Source organism: Symphodus melops (assembly GCF_947650265.1).
Source record: "Symphodus melops genome assembly, chromosome: 2".
Classification (NCBI taxonomy): Eukaryota; Metazoa; Chordata; class Actinopteri; order Labriformes; family Labridae; genus Symphodus; species Symphodus melops.
In genome coordinates, this window is record NC_136692.1 from 22,896,796 (window position 1) to 22,916,278 (window position 19,483).

Here is a 19,483-nt window from a genome sequence, read left to right on the forward strand (position 1 = left end):
TGTGTGAAGAAGTTCTTGGCCGCATTCATCTTTCCTTCAATTGCAACCAGTTGTCCTGGCCCTGCAGCTGAAAAACACCCCCATAGCATGATGCTGCCACCACCATGTTTCACAGTTGGGATTGTATTGGGCAGGTGATAAGCAGTGCCTGGTTTTCTCCATTCATATCGCTTATTGTGAAAAAGTTCAATCTTGGTGTCACCAGAACAAAAAATGTTTTTTGTCATAGTCTGGAAGTCCTTCTTGTGTTTTTTGGCAAACTCTATGCAGGCTTTCACAGCTTGAGGGCTGCAGTGAAAGTTGACTTTGTGGAACTTTCTCCCTACTGCTTCTCTGGAGCTTCTTCCATTTAAGGATTATGGAGGCCACTGTGCTCTTAGGAACCTTGAGTGCTACAGAAATTATTAGTAACCTTGGCCAGATCTGTGCCTTGCTACAATTCCGTCTCTGAGCTCCTTGGACATTTCCTTCGACCTCATGATTCATTCAGTCATTTGCTTTGACATGCACTGTGAGCTGTAAGGTCTTGTAGGTGTGTGCCTTTCCTAATCAAGTCCAATCAGTTTTATTAAACACAGCTGGACTACAATGAAGAACCATCTCAAGGAGGATCAGAAGAAATGGACAGCTTGTGAGTTAAGTATGAGTGTCACAACAAATGGTCTGAATACGTATGACCATGTGATATTTCAGTTTTTCTTTTCTTTTTTAATAAAAAGATTTCTACATTTCTTTTTTTTCTGTCAAGCTAGGCTGCTGAGTGTTCATTAATGAGAAATAAAATGAACTTTTTTGATTTTAGCAAATGACTGCAATGAAACAAAGTGAAAAATTGAAAGGGGTCTAAATACTTTTCATAACCACTGTGTGCATTGCTCAAAAAAATAAAGGGAACGCTAAAATAACACAGTCTAGATCTGAACAAGTGAAGGATTCTTATTAAATACTTTGGTCTTTACATAGTTGAAAGTGCTGACAACAAAATCACACAAACATGCCAGAGAACAAAAAGTGTTCTCTACCAAATGTCTTGCACATTGTTGGGCTGCAAGCACAACCCCCACCTGTGGACGTCGGGCCCTCGTAACACCCTCATGGAGTCTGTTTCTGACCGTTTGAGCATACACATGCACATTTGTGGCCTGCTGGAGGTCATTTTGCAGGGCCCTGGCAGCACTCCTACTGTTCCTCCTTGCACAAAGGCAGAGGTAGCGGTCCTGCTGCTGGGTTGTTGCCCTCCTATGGCCTCCTCCACATCTCCTGATGTCCTGGTCTGTCTCCCGGTTGCGTACACATTCTATAGATCAGTTTGACATTTCAACCTGACATGCTCTTCACTGAAGCTGACAGCTGTGCTAAATAATCAAATGAATTTGTTTTACCGAGATGGTTCGTACCACGTTTGCTTTTACTGTATACGTCAAAAAATTAGCATTAAACATGGATTAAGCATGGACACTTCAATTTGTTTTGTGCAGCAAATTATATAAATTCAAACTTTCAAGTTGAATTTTGTATGCAAACATTTTTTTTTTGGGATAATAAATGAAATTCTAGAACAGGAGGTAAAAACAAAAACAAAAGAAAATGCATCAAGTCTTAAAGTTGATGGGGTTTGTTTGGAATAATGTTTTCATTATTTCAGTGGTGTAAAAAGGTGCTTTTGGTTTATGTAGGACTGCTCCTCTCTTTGAGGGGACACAGTGATTCACGGCTGCTAATTAGATTTTTGTTAGTTCAAGTAATGTGAACCAAAAACACATCGTGCTCCAGTGCTACATTTGTGGGATTATATCTAAGGGATTAAAACTCTGTACACGGCAATGTCTAACCGAGAAAGTAGCAGTGTTGCACGCATAAAACATGTAGTTATTTTCATCTGCAGACACGAAATTTCAAGCAGATCAAAGAGTTAGCAGTGAGGCATGGTAGGCAACATTTTACCTGTCTATATACAATTAATGTTTTATCTCATAACTTCACCAGGCACCATTGATACATGGGGGAAAAAAGTATAGCTATTAACTTGGTGTACAATACGTTTTGACAGTATATGCTTCCTTATAAATATCACCAATACAATTTTTCCTTAAATAATGTATGGTATAATTGGTGAAATTTTGTCATGACTATTGCATTATGGTATCCTGTGGTAGTCTCTGAGGGAAAATATTTTATTTAATCCAAAAGTCACACACTGAGGTCTCACAGACTGCTGCAGGATGGGTTTTACTCTATTCGGTTCAAGTGCTCAGAGGGAATATGAAGGTATGCTGGGACACTGCATAAGATAGTATCTCTCCCTTGAGGATGTTTTTTTTGTTCAGCTTGAAGCAGTCGACTGTAAAAAAAAAAAAAAAAAAATCTTGGAAGGACTTTTTTTTAACCTCTGGGTTCAGTATTTGTCAGTTTCCAACTTCTACTGCTTCATAGAGCCAGACTGCAGTAACTATACAAACCAACGTTTATGCTTGTAAAAAAAAACATTATTGCTGATTGAACCAGCCCTCTTGTCCAATTTTGCTCACTTCTGGCCACAGTAAACTAACATGCTGCCAGCAGTAAAACTATAGAATTCAAAAGTTCAGAGTAGCAGTTCACAACCAATGGGTGAAGTCGTGCCAATGTTGACTTATTCTTTATAGCCTAAAGTGATAAAATGCAAGGATTGAGAAGGTTTACTATGCTATCTTGAAGCCGCCTTTGTTTACTGTTGCCATGTTTGAAGTAAAACAAGTTTAAACCAGCCATCTTTTTTTAATGAGTCAGTGTTCTTCTAAATGGAATTTGGGGTTCAATCCCTAGCTCCTGCAGCCAAAAGTCAAAGTATTAAAAACACTGAAGTGTCATTGACAGCATGGTATGAATGCATAGTGATGGGTTGAATAATATAACTGTCCCTAAAGCTGAATCTATCAACAGACTGGATTGTACTCATGCAGCATGTCACAGCCGTGGTTCTATTCTGACAGATACACTGAGACGCTGTGTAGGCTGAGAAAATAGACAACTTTATTAGTCGTTGCAGAGCCCTTATATACTGTTCAACAGATGTCACAAATTCCTTCCCACTTTAGATACTTCTGTACATGGTATGAAGAAACACATGACCTTTACTCTTCACATGTCAGACCTATATCTGAGGAACACTTCAACATTGAACTGTCTACTGAGGCAGAACCTTATACTTTCATGATACCTCATATATCGTGTTTCTTCTTCAAATATGGTCATAGCTTCTCTGAATAGATCATAGTCTGCTAACAGCAAAGTCTTCTCTACAAGATGTATCCAAACTGAACGTATCAACAGAAATTCGTACTATCACATAGGAAATGGACTACTTATGTATGGGTACTTTACAAATCAGCCTATACACTCAAAAAAACCAACATGGGTGTCTGTTACAGCCATGTAAGTCTAACACGTAGCTTCTACTATATAAAATCATGCTTTGTGGTTGAACACTTTTAAATCATGTAGTTTTAGCATAACATGCAGCAACTTAAAATTTACTAGACTCATTTATGTTAACACAACATAATTCTAATGGGTTAAGATTGCAAATCACGTCTGCTTACAACTCCAGACCAGACGGGGGCAGTAATGTGCAAATCCCTAATTAGACATGCCCCTCATTGTTTTATATCAACCAAAGGCCAAGGTTAAAGGCGTGTCCCTGGCAAAGAGGAGCTGACATTTTGAGAGGGAACAGCATGTGAGGGAGAAGGTAAGTTTAATCCTTTATCATCCATCGAACAGAAAACAATACGGGTGCAAAAATGTTATCAACAGTTAGTTATTGTCATCTTTTGCATTTTGGATGTTTTTTGTCGTTACCGAGTGTTTTATTAGGGTGCATTAAGCACCCTAGCTTAATGCAAGCTAGCGTCGACGAATTTGCGGAGTTTCTCTGTTAGCGCGGGTAGCATTAGCATTAGTTACTCGAGCTGGACCACAGTACTCGTGGTGCAGCCAGGTTTCTTTGAGAGTGTAAATACGACAGTTTCTTTCGCTGCGAAGCTCTTCACAGTCTGATGTCGTTCGCTTTGTAGACGAGGAGCGAACGTTTGCTACCATTAGTGTAAGCACCGTTAGCGCATGAGGATTAGCATGTAGCCCGGTGTAGCGCTCATGGCTATTGCCGGATGTCGTTCAACAAACACAAGAAAATATCGAGTCCTACGTATTTGTCCGTCAAAAACAATACAAACATCAGTTATACACTTTAATTATTGTTTTTACATTTGTAGCTCCCTTGCTAAGAATGTACTTGCTATCCTGCACTCATCAGGAAGTTTGGTCCTCTTGTTGGTCTCTGGACAATGCGATTCGAGGCTAAGCACAGTTTTTTTAAGCATGTCATTCGACACTCAAACTGCTTCAAAAACGTGCCCCTCTCGCTAGCTTTTAAGCATCAGCTCATGATTTCTTACCACATGAGAGCATCTAGGTTTGAAAAGCCTGTTCTTGAGATGACAAATATCTCAACAGTTCCTGTTGATGTTTTAAAAAAAGAAATTGTTCAGAATATTGAACAAAAATTTCCTGGTATAAGAGAGTTACACATAACAAGATCTGTGTCAACCAAAGGTGTAAGTTTCAAAAAGGGCATGATTATAGCTCATGGGTCTACAAGTGGACTTCCTGACTTTGGACAGATAGTTCATATTTTTGTTATTCAGGAGACTAAGAGACTTTGTGGGTGGTATAGTGAGCATCACAGAGCCTTTGAGCTCACAGCATGTCCAACCAAAGACATAGATCTGATTGAGCTTTGTGACCTAGCAGATGACTACCCTCTGGCAGACTACTTTGTTGGATGTCTCAGAATGGTGACATTAAAAAGACACGTACATGTATAAGGTATGATGACATTCTGATTTATAATTTCATGTTAATTGGACTGTCACACTCTCGTGGAATTAAAAAAAAAAAGCTGTAATGATTTCATGAGTTATAGATTAATCAAAATGCTTAAACTAGCCTGGAAATTGATACAGTATTAAACTGGTAATATCATGAACAAGACCAATGGTTCTCAACTGGTCCAGCCTCAGGACCCACTATGTCTCTATTAATAACGGTCGTGACCGACAGATTCTGAGCACATGTTGGTTTATTTTTGGCACGTTTTAGCATAAATGTCTCCACTAAGCTGGCAGAGCCACATCTAGAGGTTAATAGTGGACAACTACTGGTGTCACCACCACTAAATATCCTGCTGTTGAAACTGAGTCAGAAGAAACGCGTCCTTTAGAGTAAAAGACTTTAGACCACTACTTTTTGCTTCTGAGACCCTCTAAAAATGGCTTTGCGGCCCACTTTTGGGTCCCGACCCACCAGTTGAGAACCACTGAACTAGAGGGTAATGACTTTGTAAAAAGTAACCTTACAGTGTCTTGTATCCCTGCAGTATTTTGTTTATTTTTAACCAAGATATTTTGATCAATTTGTTGCACCCTGTAGTTTTCCAATTAAATGAGACTCTTAGCTTTATATGTATATATGTTTTGTTGTGTTTATTCACAGGTTGTTGTGAAATGGCGGCTCCAGTGAAGCTCAGAATTATCCTCGGGGAAAACAATTCTCAGAGACTTAACCTGCAAGATGGGATTCCAGAGACTGTTGATGAACTGGTTCAGCACATAAAGAGGCAATGCGGAGTAGAAGCCCACTTCAGGCTGCAATATATGGATGCTGAGTTTGGCAATGAATTTACCAACTTGACTTCAGTGTCAGAGATCCAGGACAGAAGTACCTTAAAACTCGTCTTTGATTCAGCTGCTGCTACCCTGTCTGGTGGCTCCCTACCTCTTGCACCCTGCTCCACTCCTGCAACATCATGTTCTAGTAATGAGTCATCACTTTCATCCGGTAGCTTGTGTGACACAGACATTTTGTCCTCTCCTGAGTCCACCTCTTCAAGATCCTCTGGATGGCCTGTTGTTTTTCTTGTGCCCCGATTCCCATATGATTGTGAGCTGCAGCTGGAAAAGGCCAATGCTGCATTCAAAGAGAGCGGAACTTTATTGAATCCTGACATTAGACTTAAAACTGCTATTCTTGACAGTTTAGCTGAAGCGATTGTTCATTACAAAGTGTACCCCTCAGACAATGAGTTTGAAGAGGTTGCCGAAGCCCTTGTATCATCCCATCCATGTTTGAAAGAACCAGGCTCTGCCACTGGATATGGTGGATGGAAGGTGAGCTTGAAGTACAAGCTTGCTAACTACAGAAGGAAGCTCAAGCGGGTTGGATGCCCAGAGGTTGAACTAAATTCCTTGACAAATAAACCTGCAGACAAATGCAGCCCTGCTTATGGTGTGAAGAAGCCCAGAAGAGCTGAAGTGAATTACTGCCCATCCTACCCATCTGGTGAATCCACAGAGACACTTGAAAAGATGAGAGAGACCCTGCTTTTGGAAGTAAAGAAAAGGAACAATGAGGGCACAGTGGCAGCAATGATGGGGAAGACCTTTGCACACAGAAGGCAAGAAGTTACTCGTGATGCACCCTTAATTGCTGATTTCAAAACCAGATGGCCAGCTCTCTTCTGTGTACGCGAGGTAGGTGAATAAATGTACAGCACTTATTTACTTTGATTGGAATATTAGTCTTTTAATATGTACCAGTGTTAATATGTACCAGTGTTTCCCCTAGAAATTGTTTCAGCCGTGGTGGTACCGAACGAGCGGCTCTAATAGGCAAGCCCCCCCACCCCCCCATGATCTTCACCAGTTGAGACAGTACTGATACTGTCACTGATATGGAGCAATATCAGCCGTCCCTCGGGGCCCTAGGCAGTTGCCTACCCCGTTGCGACGGCTCTGGCTCCCGCCGCTTCTTAGGGAAGCGGCAGCACAGGTTAAATTGAAATATTAACGATGTCCCCGTGAAAAGAAAATCATTCTCGGCATTTTGTAGGCGTGGCGGTCGAATTTCAGCCGAGGCGCACCGCCACGGCTACGCCTATGTAAGGGAAACACAGTGTGTACAGTGTGATTTATATCAGCCAAACAAAATATGGGCAAGCCATTGAAGTAACTCATAAGCTGATTCAATGTTTTGATGAAAGATGACAATTCAACTAGTTGATCATTTCAGTGCTATGATAGTCAAACTTGCTTTTGTGTACCCTTGTTTTTCATTTAAGCTTACTGCTGAATTCAAGAGGATTACAACCATCAGTTTGCTGCCAAAGTTCTTCTCAGAGCTGGATGGTCACTCTGCAAACCTGATGAGGGTGTTTGGCCAGAAAGGCGGAGTTCAAGGAAGAAAGATCAAGAGCATTATGATACCCATCACTCAGGTATGATGAAAAAAAAACTGTCAACCCTGTACAGCTTTAATATTTAAAATTTCATGCTGGAAATTTAAAGAGTAAAAACAAGAGGGACGGAGAGAAATAAGACTAGATGGAGAGGGGGTGAAGTACTTTATTGAAGAAGGATCTGATAAAATATGAACCTTGGGCAGGTTAGACATTGTCCACTGACGTTAGTGTTGTAGTTACTGTTTCCTGGGACCACATGCGTTTATTTGACATTTCTATGATTAAATGTCTTGCTTGGACATAAAACTGATGCACCCGTGGCTATTGTAAGTTCACATATCATAAAAAAATGTAAATCAAGAGTTGCATTATGTTTGTGAAATCTTCTCCACCTGTTAATTAAAATGGTTTTTCCTTATCGTTGTTCTTGTCTGGCTTACATACTCAGACCGACGCCATTGATGTCAGGAGAGAGTGCATCATCAAAGCCCTGTGTGTGTACCTGAATGAAGAGCCTGAGAACCTTGTGAAGGAATACGTGGTATGTAACTTAGTTTTTATTTTCCTGTTCTTATTCTTACATCTATAAACAAACCAGTTATGTACTTACATATAGACAAAGTAATTATAGAATTTTTGACATAAAATTGAATAAATCATAGCTGTTTTACTCGAAGTATATGTGATACATTTTTACATTTATATGCGAGTAAAAAATAGGACTGGAATAACATATCTTAATATATATACTCTGTGCACGCCCTGTTTCTGAAGAACACAGATGGTGAAAGGAGTGAAGCCGCAATGATGGAGACGACGTTTGGAATCTTTGTGATTCGTAAAGAAGGTGCAGAGCCAGATGATGATCCTGAAAATGTAGGTATTGTTCTGGAAGGTGTGCAAGTCCTGGATGAGTTGGGAAATGTTCCACTTGCCATCGTGATGTTGTTTGCTCTTGCATACGCTCTTAACCTCAGCTACCCTCCTGAGCTGAGATACACCTTCGAAGCTTTGCAGAAAATCATCATGGAGCTTGATGAAAACAGACTGTCAAAAAAAAATCAAGCACTGAAAACTCGACTTGCGCGTTAGACATGCTCAATAAAGTAAACTACAGGTGGGGGTTACTGTTATGGGAAGGCATTTGAAGCAGTACTCAGTTTGAGTATTTGCTTTTAAAAAAGCAAACGAGCTGTGTTGATATGTTTTAATACTTCCAACTGTTGCTATTTTGGGGTTAGAAAATATGATGTTTTGAAATGTTTCTTTAAAAAAAAGATAAGGTAAAAACAAGTGTTCTTTTCAAAACAAAACTACTTTGACACTTAAAATTTAAGGATGCATGATGATGATTTTTCAGTTTGTCAAACATTTTTCTTTGCATTCAGTTATCAGGACCATATTCTGTATCTAACTTTGTAACCAGCTTTGATTTGTTTTTTTTGGGGTTTTTTTTGGTAATCAGAAAATTCTAAATGCAGATGTTTAATGTTGTTTAAATTGTTAAATGGTTTACACTTAAAATCTGTATGTGTATAGCAGGGGTGCCTACCCTGGTCCTCGAGGGCCACTAAACTTCATGTTTTAGATGTGTCCCTCTTCCAACACACCTGATTCAAATGATCAGCTCATCATCAAGCTCTGCAGAAGCCTGATAACGATCCTGATCATTTGAATCAGGTGTGTTGGAAGAGGGAAACATCTAAAACATGGTGGATAGTGGCCCTCGAGGACCGGGGTAGGTACCCCCTGTTGCAGACTGATTTCTCAAAAGCCATTTGAAATTGTATGGCTTGTCAGAATCCAAGAGTCTAGTCTTATAAATGTATTCATGTCAGTTAAACACATTTTTCTTCATTTTGTATGTTGATGAATATCAGATGTTAACTGGGGGCAGTCTCGACAGCGTGCTGCAATTTAATAACTCAGCAGTTACAATTTCTACTTGCCAGTCTGTGCATTGTCATGTCTGTTAAAAAAACAAGACAAACTGTTGGACATTGACGTTTTTGGCTGTTTGCTTGTATTTTCACAGCAACATGTTTTCAAGCAGTAAAGTCAGTTTTGCCGTTTCTGATACAAATCCAGTTTGCTTTGTGTTTTTCTTTTCCAAGCTTAACACCAGCTGGGGGTATATAGGTTAACATGTGTAAATTGATGATTATATGTCTGAATAATTACTATATTAATTTTCATATGATTAAAAGTTAACCCCTTAGCGTAAAGGTTTTTAACTTAACTTTGTTTTGTTGGATCAGCACACTTAATTCATGTAACTGTACTATTTTTAAAAGTAGTTGTAACTACCTTATTAAATTAAGTAACTCATAATTATATCATTCAAGTTTAAATTACCCAAGAAAATTACGTCACTAGGTTACATTTACCCTTACAAATCTAGTGTCACTGAACCCTGGTAATTAAGTAATAGTAACGCAATTACATCATGTTGACCCAACATATTTACATTTAGGGCACTCGACACAATTGTTTCTCGCAAATTGAAAGCATTTTACTTGGGTGGAAAACCTTTCCATAATTTTATTATGTTCAGCCAACAACTTATTTTTTTGAGTGTAGCAATAGTGTGCTAAAATGGTGAATATGACATTCATAGTGTAAAAAATAGCTTTTAGTATTCTAAAAGACAAGAAAAGTGCTGTCAAAGTCTGTTTAGCATCACCGCTATTTGCCCTGACAGGTTGTCTGGAACTTGAGTCTAACACGCTCAGTTAGCACAACAATCTCACTTGTACTTAAACACTCAGCATGTTAGATCTAATTTAATACAACACTAAAATAATGTGTTGAAGAAACAAACAAGGTTTAAGACACAGTTGTATGTATTTGTAAACAGCTTTAAAGAGCATGAGTAAGCAACAAATGAGTTAACCTCTATTTGATTGACAAATACATAGAACTGAATTCTGCACACTGAAAGACCTGTAAATAGTGTTGCAGCTTTGCTCTCTTGTGTTAAAGTGCCATTCAATATTATGCAGACAAATATTTAAAGAGTTGTGATTGCTGTGTGGAAAGACTCTGACATCCTGCCCTTTGTTTTGGTGGGTAGAGCTTATAATTAAGTATTTGTGTCAACATATTGTTGAATATATGTTTCTAATTTGTTCTTATCTTAATTGACAAAAATAAGATCCTTTCACTAGACTGTGTAGATGAGTTGTACTTAATTTTAGTTGGGGACATATGAGGGCTAATCTGGTAAACTAAACAGGTCTGTTACATTCACATTAACGTCCTCCAATAATAATGTCCTCTATAAAAGTTTCTACTGTACTGTACGAGATTAATCATTTTGACACGAGAATACCTGACTCCCACCGGTCAATCTTCGTTCCTACCCTCACCTATGGTCATGAGCTTTGGGTCATGACCGAAAGAACGAGATCCCGGATACAAGCGGCCGAAATGGGCTTCCTCCGTAGGGTGGCTGGGCGCACCCTTAGAGATAGGGTGAGGAGCCCAGTCACCAGGGAGGAGCTCAGAGTAAAGCCGCTTCTCCTTCACATCGAGAGGAGTCCGTTGAGGTGGTTTGGGGATCTGTTCCGGATGCCCCCTGGACGCCTCCCTAGGGAGGTGTTTCGGGCATGTCCTTCTGGGAGGAGGTCTCAAGGTCGACCCAGGACACGCTGGAGAGACTATGTCTCTCGGCTGGCTTGGGAATGCCTCTATGAGGGGTGAATCCATTCCAAATTCATGCACTCCAGTCATACCAACATGTACCCTGCGCTTGCAAAGACGCCTGCGATCTGACCAACGTCTGACACTACACCTACACTTTCCATAGACTTTGAATGGTCACACGGACACAATGCACAAGTCGTGTTGCATGTGTGCATGATGCGCCTTAACACGTTAACGTGTTAACGCGTTTGCAGACACCACAGCTACGCCACACTTTAAAGAATATGCACACCTGCGCCACACCTGCATGACAAATATATTAGTCACACATAGATAAAATATTCAGTTCAATATTAAACATTTACTTTGAATAAAGAAACGGTTAATATTCTGTTTATTGACAGGATATTCACTGAGTAAGCCAGAGAAGAGCGCAGAGAGAGAAAGGACTTAGAAAGTTAAACTGTCAGGTGTAGTGTCAGGTGTGGCGACATACCGCTTCGCACTTAATAATATTCAAAACTCATGCAAGTTACACGCGTGTATATGCCTGCACATCGGAGCGCGTTTACATGTCATGTAGATGCTGCTAGATAGTGAAGCTCGTCTGACCACAGTAGCTTCAGTCCCGCCACACCTGACATTACCCCTGACTACTTTAATGAGGTCAGTTTAGCGCAAATCAGGCAGGCAGGCAGGCGATAGACTGCAGTGCATGTATTTAGAATGGATTCACCCCTCATAGCTGAATATTATTAAGTGTATGTCGCCACACGTGCAACCACACCTGACAGTTTGACTTTCTAAGTCCTCTCTCTCTGCGCTCTTCTCTGGCTTATTTAGAGAAAGAAGAAGATATTTACGTTTCTTTAATCAAAGTAAATGTTTCATATTGTTTAAGAATATAAACTATAACTCATCTTCTGTCAAAGAAGGTTTTAGTAATTTGAATATATACAGCTTCTCCTCTCCTCCGATCCTCTCATGCAATGCACGTCAGGCTGAATCAAAGACGTTTTAGATTAAAAACAGACTAAAAGATCATTTAACAATAGTAAATTTATTTACAAAAGGCTTTAATCAAAGTCCTGTACTTGGATTAAAGTAGTACATTCCATCTATCCTGGGAGTGTTATTTAAGTCTTAGAGCGATCGACTCAGATGATGGGTGTATTAGCTTTGTTAAATAACTGTTGTTAAAGGTGTAAATTGATTTTTTTGTGGACAGTTCAAGACACATACACTATCTTGTTATATTTTCAGGTGCAACCAGAAGTTGCAGAAGTGCTTGTTATACTGGTACTCCACAGCTCAAGCACCAATCCTCTTAACCACTGTAAAGGGCTCATTTGATCATTTTACTATGCTATCATCTAGCATCTAACTTATAACATCTTCACTGGTTATGCTGTGGTTTCTGCTATCGGGCACCATGTGAAATCGGCTCTATTTAACATGTTTTGCAGGAGACACTGATGAACATATGGACATCTTCGTTGACATCAGGGCTTGTTATGGAGCTGCACGAAGAATGATGTCAAGTGTATCTCAGCATACAGAAGTTGTAAAAGCATTGCATACAAGAACTCTGTCAGTAATAAGAGTCTTGAGAAGACTCAGACCGAGACACTTGACATTGTGGAAAAGTTTTTTTTTTTTTGTTCTGACTACTGAAGTAGTACAACATGTAATTGCACAGACTGATGATGTCAAGGAAGGTGATTACAGAGACTGCAGGAAACAAACAACAAAGTGGCATAATGAGTTTGAATGAATCTAATCCGCTCATCTACACAAACCACACACACTCTATGCATTTGGTTGAGACAATTTCGTGAGAAGTGACTAAGAAGCTAAGGCTGGTAACTGTCTTTCCAGGGGATACAGTAGTGGTGAAATGGATCACCAACAGTTTGAGTTGCATGTGATCTCCGGATTGATGGAAAACTTATAAATAATAATAATAATAATTTATAATAATTTACACTTTATTAATCCCACGAGGGGAAATTCGTTTTTTTTTTTACACTCTGTCTAACACACACATAGGCCGAGATACACACTCATGCACAAACAGGGTTCTAGTGACATGCATTAATGGAGAGGTCTCAGAGTGAGGGGGCTGCCCACAGCGAGCGCTCCAGAGCAGTTTTGGGGTTCGGTGCCTTGCTCAGGGGCACCTCGACAGTGCTCAGGAAATGGACTGGCACCTCTCCAGTTACCAGACCAGTTTCCGGACTTGGTCCGTGCCGGGACTTGAACCGGCGACCCTCCGGTTCCCAACCCAAGTCCCTACAGACTGAGCTACTGCCGCCCCAAATATGGTGTTGTGGCTGTCCACTAGGGGTGCTCATCACCAGATGGGATTGGCAGATAGGCCAGAGGAAAGCGGATATAAGGGGTAGCACTTCCGGGTGAATGTTGTTATTGTTTTGATGGAAGTCTGAGAATAAACTCACCGGCTCCGGAATCTCATTCTCTCGGCTCGTTCCTTCGACTTCCACAGTGTATAATAAATCCCTGTGCAGAGGCTTAGTGAAAAGGCAGCAGAGTTAATTTAATATAATTTTACAGATTTTTGCACAGTAACAGGTAGTAATGTTGATATTTCATTAATTGTGTACTGGTACTTTGTTTGAAACACTGCTTGGTCTTTTTCTATTCACTGTTATATACTGTAGGTAACAGCCGGTGTCTGCGTGTGACAACAATCTGTAGTTTACAGCTGACTGTACTCCATAACACCATCGTTTGAGTGATGTCTAGCAGAGCAGAGACTACGTCATTTTATGAATGCCTTTTTGTATTGGTTGATCCAATCTGTAATCAAAAATCTGTGATCAGAACCGTGGGATTTGTGATCTGAAAACCACTATGGTACAGCGATTGTGATTGGCCCCATAGGCTCTGGCTTGTGCTTTAATGCTTTCAACACTTGAGCTAAATGACAATTTAGCAAAAAAAGAATGCAAACAGCTTCACCAAAACTTAACTAAACCATGGCCAGAAGCCTGCTAGGTGACTCCCTGCATGCAGGGGCAAACTCAGGTGACAATGACTGGAGATGGCAATTATTGATGTGGAATACAACTTTCTTTGACTTGCTGGAGTTCTAGTTTTATGCTTTGTAGCCCTGCTCACGTCTAGTGACAGCCTGGTATGAATAAAGGACCCATTCAGGCTTGTGAATTACTGTAAGGAGCCTGGGTGCGATTTTTGTGCCTCTTCTAGACAATTTCAATGCAGAAAATTTGAAGTACGATGTTAAAATTGTGCTGGAATATTAAGCAGTTTATGAATTCTAAGGATGGGCTGAATGAGCTACAAATACATGGAGGCTACTCTGAGAGGTTTAAGAAGGATGAATGCCTAAAAACCAGTAAATTCACTGTGACGTTGCTGATCATATCGTACAATAAATCTAAAGAGAAAAGTCTTAGAGCTTGGATTATCACAATGTTCGCAGTATCTGCAGTTTGAAGTAAAGGGGACCCCTTGGTTTTGTTCTCCATCTAAATTACTTTTATTTGCTCTCCCAGCTTTAATAATTTCATTTTTCTATGTCCATGTTGGTCTTTCCTAATATTTCCATGTTATCTCTACCCTCTCGGCCTTCACTATAATGACAGGAATCATTATAGGACAACTTTCCATAGTCAAATGTTGCCCATGCGCTTGACAAGGCTTATTGTACACAACCACCCCATGGTTCTAATTTGTCTGTTCTTTAAAAGAGAGCAGACATGACCTGGTTATGTTGCTGCACAATGAAATGAGGGCCCTCCACGCTTGCCTCCACAGCTATTTTAGGGAAAGGTTGGTGGGGAAACTGAGTTGGCAGATATTTTCAGACTTCATAAATGAGCTCTGCAGAGGGCCGTAGGGGACAAAAGGGCAAAAACGACTCTGAATTGGAGAAGAAGAGGAAAAGAAAAAGTAAGAATTGACATCAGTGGTTGCTCTGAAGTCAACAACAGTTGGACGAGTATTGTCTGTTTCTGTAAAATAAAGCAGGGCCTTTAATATGAAGTGGACTGCTTGTTAAGACTACGTTACTAAGCTAGTTAGACACGTGATTCTCTAAGGGAAAGAGTTGTGTGGAAGTCATTCATCACATGATTTTCTCTTTTGCTACTTTAAAGTCCTTTTCCAGAGACCATGATGTTCTTTTTTAAGCTTCGGTTCAGAAAAAGATAATAAAAGCTTGTTATAATTTCATGTGGGTAAAATGTTGCTGCAACAGTAACGAGTAAAATCGAGGTAAGCTACTATTTCAATGCAACCAACTTTATGAATATGGTCACTTCTGGTTTAAAAAAAATCAGAAGATTTGGTGAACAATTTTAAACAAGACATTCCAAAAATTCTACAGTATTTTATATTAAATTGACTACTTTTTCATCCATTGGAGTATTATGTTTTATGTGCTCTTGGGAATACATTTTAGTGGTGGACTGATGTTGCATTTTTGTCATTTATTGTTTACCGTTATGAATGTAGCCCAGAATAGAAACGGTAACATTTCTAGTTCTGGGGAACTGTGTTTTCTGAATGTCATTTCCTTGTGTAGCTTGGTTAAAACACGTTATTGAGGAACCAATTCACTATACGGAAATGAAAAAAAAAAAAACAGAGGCTGTTACATTCAATGGATAAAACGGTTAAGTGTGTCGATAAAACAGAAGAATTTACCTAAATGTACAATGAAATCAAATGACCAAAAACAGAGTGCACATCTGGAATTTGGTTGTTTGGGAGCACCTCTAGGTCAGAGACCTTAGGCATATGCACATCTTTCTGTATTGCCTATAAGCCTGTAAATACCCAGGAAGTGCTGGCCCATCCCCTTTAATTGCATAGGACCACATAGAGAACTGGACAACAGAACAACAAAAGTACAGATATCAAAGAAGAAATGATATATTGCAATTTTTTTAAACTGAATAAAAATGACTCAACTAAATCAACACTGTGTGACCACGATAGTAAGTGCTGAAATGTTACACGAGCAGAAAAGTAAAGTACACAACTGTAAAGAATCATATGATTTGATATTAAATAAAGATTGAAGGGACAAGTAGCGAGTATGTCTCCCACTTCGTCACACTATCTGCCTCTCTTACTTGCTTCTGAAAATCAACATCTTCACCAAGCTACACGCCTGGAGTGCTTCTGTTAAAGGCTGTACTTGCAGTGTTTTTATATATGCAGTTGTTTTCTGAATATGTGTGTGTTTTTGAATTGTTTTGTCTTTGTACTTGCTGCGTGTTTGATGTTAATGCAGTGGTTGTACCTTTTTTCAGTGCTTTTGTGTCTTTGGAGCGCATTTTGGCCGTTAAATTTGTTTCGAGTTTGTATTTGCTTTTGAACGTGTAATGTTTTTGAATATGCTGCACGTTTTTTTAAATGTTTGTCATTTCACCCCAAGTCTGTGGCTCTATATATACCTTACTACCCTACTTTAGAGTTTAATATTATTTTATTTGCTTATACATTCAAATTAATCTTTTGACAAGATTTGGGGCTGCGATAGCAACCCACAAGCTCTTCACGCTCCAATGCATGTTCTGTCTAATACACAAATATACTGTGTGAAGAAGCACAAACAGGTTAATTTATAAAAATGATTATACATTAAGTATCACTGTCAGTCCACATACTGAAACAGGCTGTTCAGTGTCCAATAAATGTTCATAACAGAATAATGGCAAGGATTCCATCACAGAAAATAAGTAAATAAATGTTATGAGCCTATACCTTTATTTGATGTTGAGCACAGAGAACATAGTTTGCATGGATCCTGTCCGATCCTTTCGGCATGTGTGGGAATTATATATTAAATGATAATGTGCTTTTGTGCAAAATGAAGAAATGTTCACCATGTCTTTTTGAGATGATAATCAGGAGAAGGTGATACAGAGGGGGCCCTGAAAGTGAAAATCAGAGAGGCCAAGAAGGAAGCTGGAGCATAAAATCTCACAGAACAACATGAGGGAGGTTTGGAGTGGCATGAGGAACATCACAGGCTTAAGGATGACCAACAACAGAGGTGTAAATGACAGTGTGAACAGGCCCAACAAGCTAAATCTATTCTTTAATAGGTCTGACAAGTTTCTGATAGAATAATAAGCCTCTTTCTGCTTATATTCAATGTGTTCACTGCAATAAAGTGTTGTTGAACAAATCAGATAAGGTTTCATCACCCAGTCCAAAGAAATGGTTTGATATCAACAGTTTGAATGATTTTTGCTTATCATACCAGGTATAGGTTTAATGAGCCTTGATAGTTAATTAAATGGTTTTCTGCTTAAAAGGAATTAGTTACTAGACTAGATGTCAGGTTATGATAAGAAACAGGCTAGGCAGGAAGTGTCTTCCCCTACAGATTGGAGAAAGGATTCAGGAGTATGATGCACCAATCAATGAGAGAAGCGGAACCAAACATCAGGAAACGCATAGCTACCCCAATTGGAGGAAGGAAACCACACATTCTGGAATGCATTATTTGGTTAGATATTCTCTGTCTAGTGTATAAAAGGGTTCATGGAAAGCTAGTCGGGGCTCAGATTTCACAAACTGACCGGGTATCTGTCTGTAGTCAGGGACACGTAGTGTTGAACCCAGAGACTCTGTAACTTGTATTCTTGATTCATCGGATTAATAAACTATGTTAACCTGGAATAGACGCTTCCAGTCATTCCTCTCATCCCATCAAAAAAATGTGCAAAGAGATTCAAGGTAATTATTTAAAGGTGTCAGATTTCTATTTACAACATTTAGGAAAAGGATTAAACAGCCAACTTTTATCCAACATTCCCTATCCCCCACCTCCATGTCTCTGCTCTCAGCCTGCAGCCACCAGCCACTCAACTGCCTCCTCATCACAGCCTACGTCTCCTCAGCTTAGGTTTATTCACATCCCCCATCCATTGGCTTCCTGGGAAGCAGAGTGGTGGTTAGTGGTAGCGGAGGTGGTGGGAGGGGGTCCCACCACCTCCGCTACCACTCACCACCACTCTGCTTCCCAGTCTTACAGCCTTCTCTCAGCAGACAACTAATCCACCCTCTCTCCTGCCAACCCCACTATGTCCTTCACTTCTGATTATATTAGAGAGAGAGAGATCTGAAGGCGTCAGCCCCAAGGTGCCTAACACGTGTGCCCTCCAGCTCTCTGGAGTACTAAGTATAGTATGGATATCTGATGTTGTATCAACGTCACTCCATTGATATGGAAACAACATTGAAATCATCACGTCTTTAACTTGAGCCTGAGTCTTCAAACAATTCCTGAACCAAAGACGTCACGCCCAGCAATGCCAAGGACTACAGACTGGTGGCACTGACATCCCACATCATGAAGACTCTGAAGATCAGCTCTGACCGAAAGTCAGGTTCCTGTGCTTGTTTGTTGTTATGTGCTGAGGGTAGCGGACTCCAACAGACTTAATGAACTGATTTGCAGGGCCAGGGATGCTGTGTGGATGGAGTTGGACTCCCTGACGGCAGTGTCAGACAGGTGGATGCTGTCAAAGTTGTTCGCGTCTTGGACAATGTCTCACACTCAGCCACGACTTGCTGGCAACTTGGAGCACTTAAAGTGCAAGACTCATTCCTACCTGTGGCTTTCAGACTCTATCATTCCTCTGTTGTCTGCTACATTTTTCCTGGACTCCTCGACTTGTTATGTGTATTGTGTTGCTCTCTGTAATCTGCACCAAAAGCCGTCAACAACATATTCATATTGAGCCATAAACTGTACAATACTTATACTGTTTAACACAGCAGTGTAATAATATTTAAAAATATTCCCTGCAATTTATGTATTGCTTATTTTTACGTTATTTTTATTGTTTTTCTTAATATCACTTGTTACTTATTGCTAATTCTATTATTTCTGTGTTATTTTAAAAAATACAGCCTTCTACATAGCTGCCCCTGCCCTTTGGAACTCACTCTGCAGACATATTCAACACTGCACTGACCCTTCTACCGTTAAATCACTGATCAAAACTCACCTTTTAAAACAAGTTTTTAATGTATGATTGTCATGTAGGCTCTGTGTATCCGTAGCTGTACCTTGATGTTGTCTTTTCAATATATGTGTGATGTTGCATTGTCTGTTTATTTTTTAAAACCAATGTAGTGTCTTTGAGTTTTTGAAAATCACTTATCATTAAAATGTATTTTTATTACTATTACTATTATAATGTAAACACATTTCTATACTTCCTACATATATGTTGTGTTTTCAGAGCAACTGTGTCTAACACATTTCTCCTTGGGATTAATAAAGGATTATTATTTTTATTTATTTATTTATTTGTTTTTTATTTGTGTTTTGCAGAGCTAATAACCAGGCAACAGTGATCTTGGATTTTGGATAGTCAAAATGTGGTTATCAAAATTAATATTAATAATTATCCATACTTAATTATTGATGTATTTTTTTATTTAACTGAGTTAGAATTAGAATTGGGCACCACTCTGAAATCACACTGAAAAAACTGATTTTGACCCCTAGTATTTCTTTCATAAATTTATCTTGCTTGTTTTAATCAATTT

General features: G+C 39.5%; 1 protein-coding gene across 2 annotated transcripts; it reads left to right on the forward strand.

The window, feature by feature from the left end:
- Window positions 1-3,679: 3,679 nt before the first annotated feature.
- LOC306820126 (uncharacterized protein) lies at window positions 3,680-8,709 on the forward strand. Of its 2 annotated transcripts, XM_079337835.1 has the most exons (6): window positions 3,680-3,730; window positions 5,533-6,569; window positions 7,157-7,312; window positions 7,725-7,817; window positions 8,051-8,152; window positions 8,254-8,709. In XM_079337835.1, exons 2-6 carry the CDS (start codon window positions 5,544-5,546, stop codon window positions 8,263-8,265), a joined length of 1,389 nt encoding a protein of 462 aa, XP_079193961.1. In that variant the 5' UTR covers window positions 3,680-3,730; window positions 5,533-5,543; the 3' UTR covers window positions 8,266-8,709. The 2 variants fall into 2 exon arrangements, with proteins under 2 accessions (XP_079193961.1, XP_079193960.1); XM_079337834.1 differs by having other exon boundaries at window positions 8,051-8,709.
- The last annotated feature ends 10,774 nt before the right edge of the window (window positions 8,710-19,483 follow it).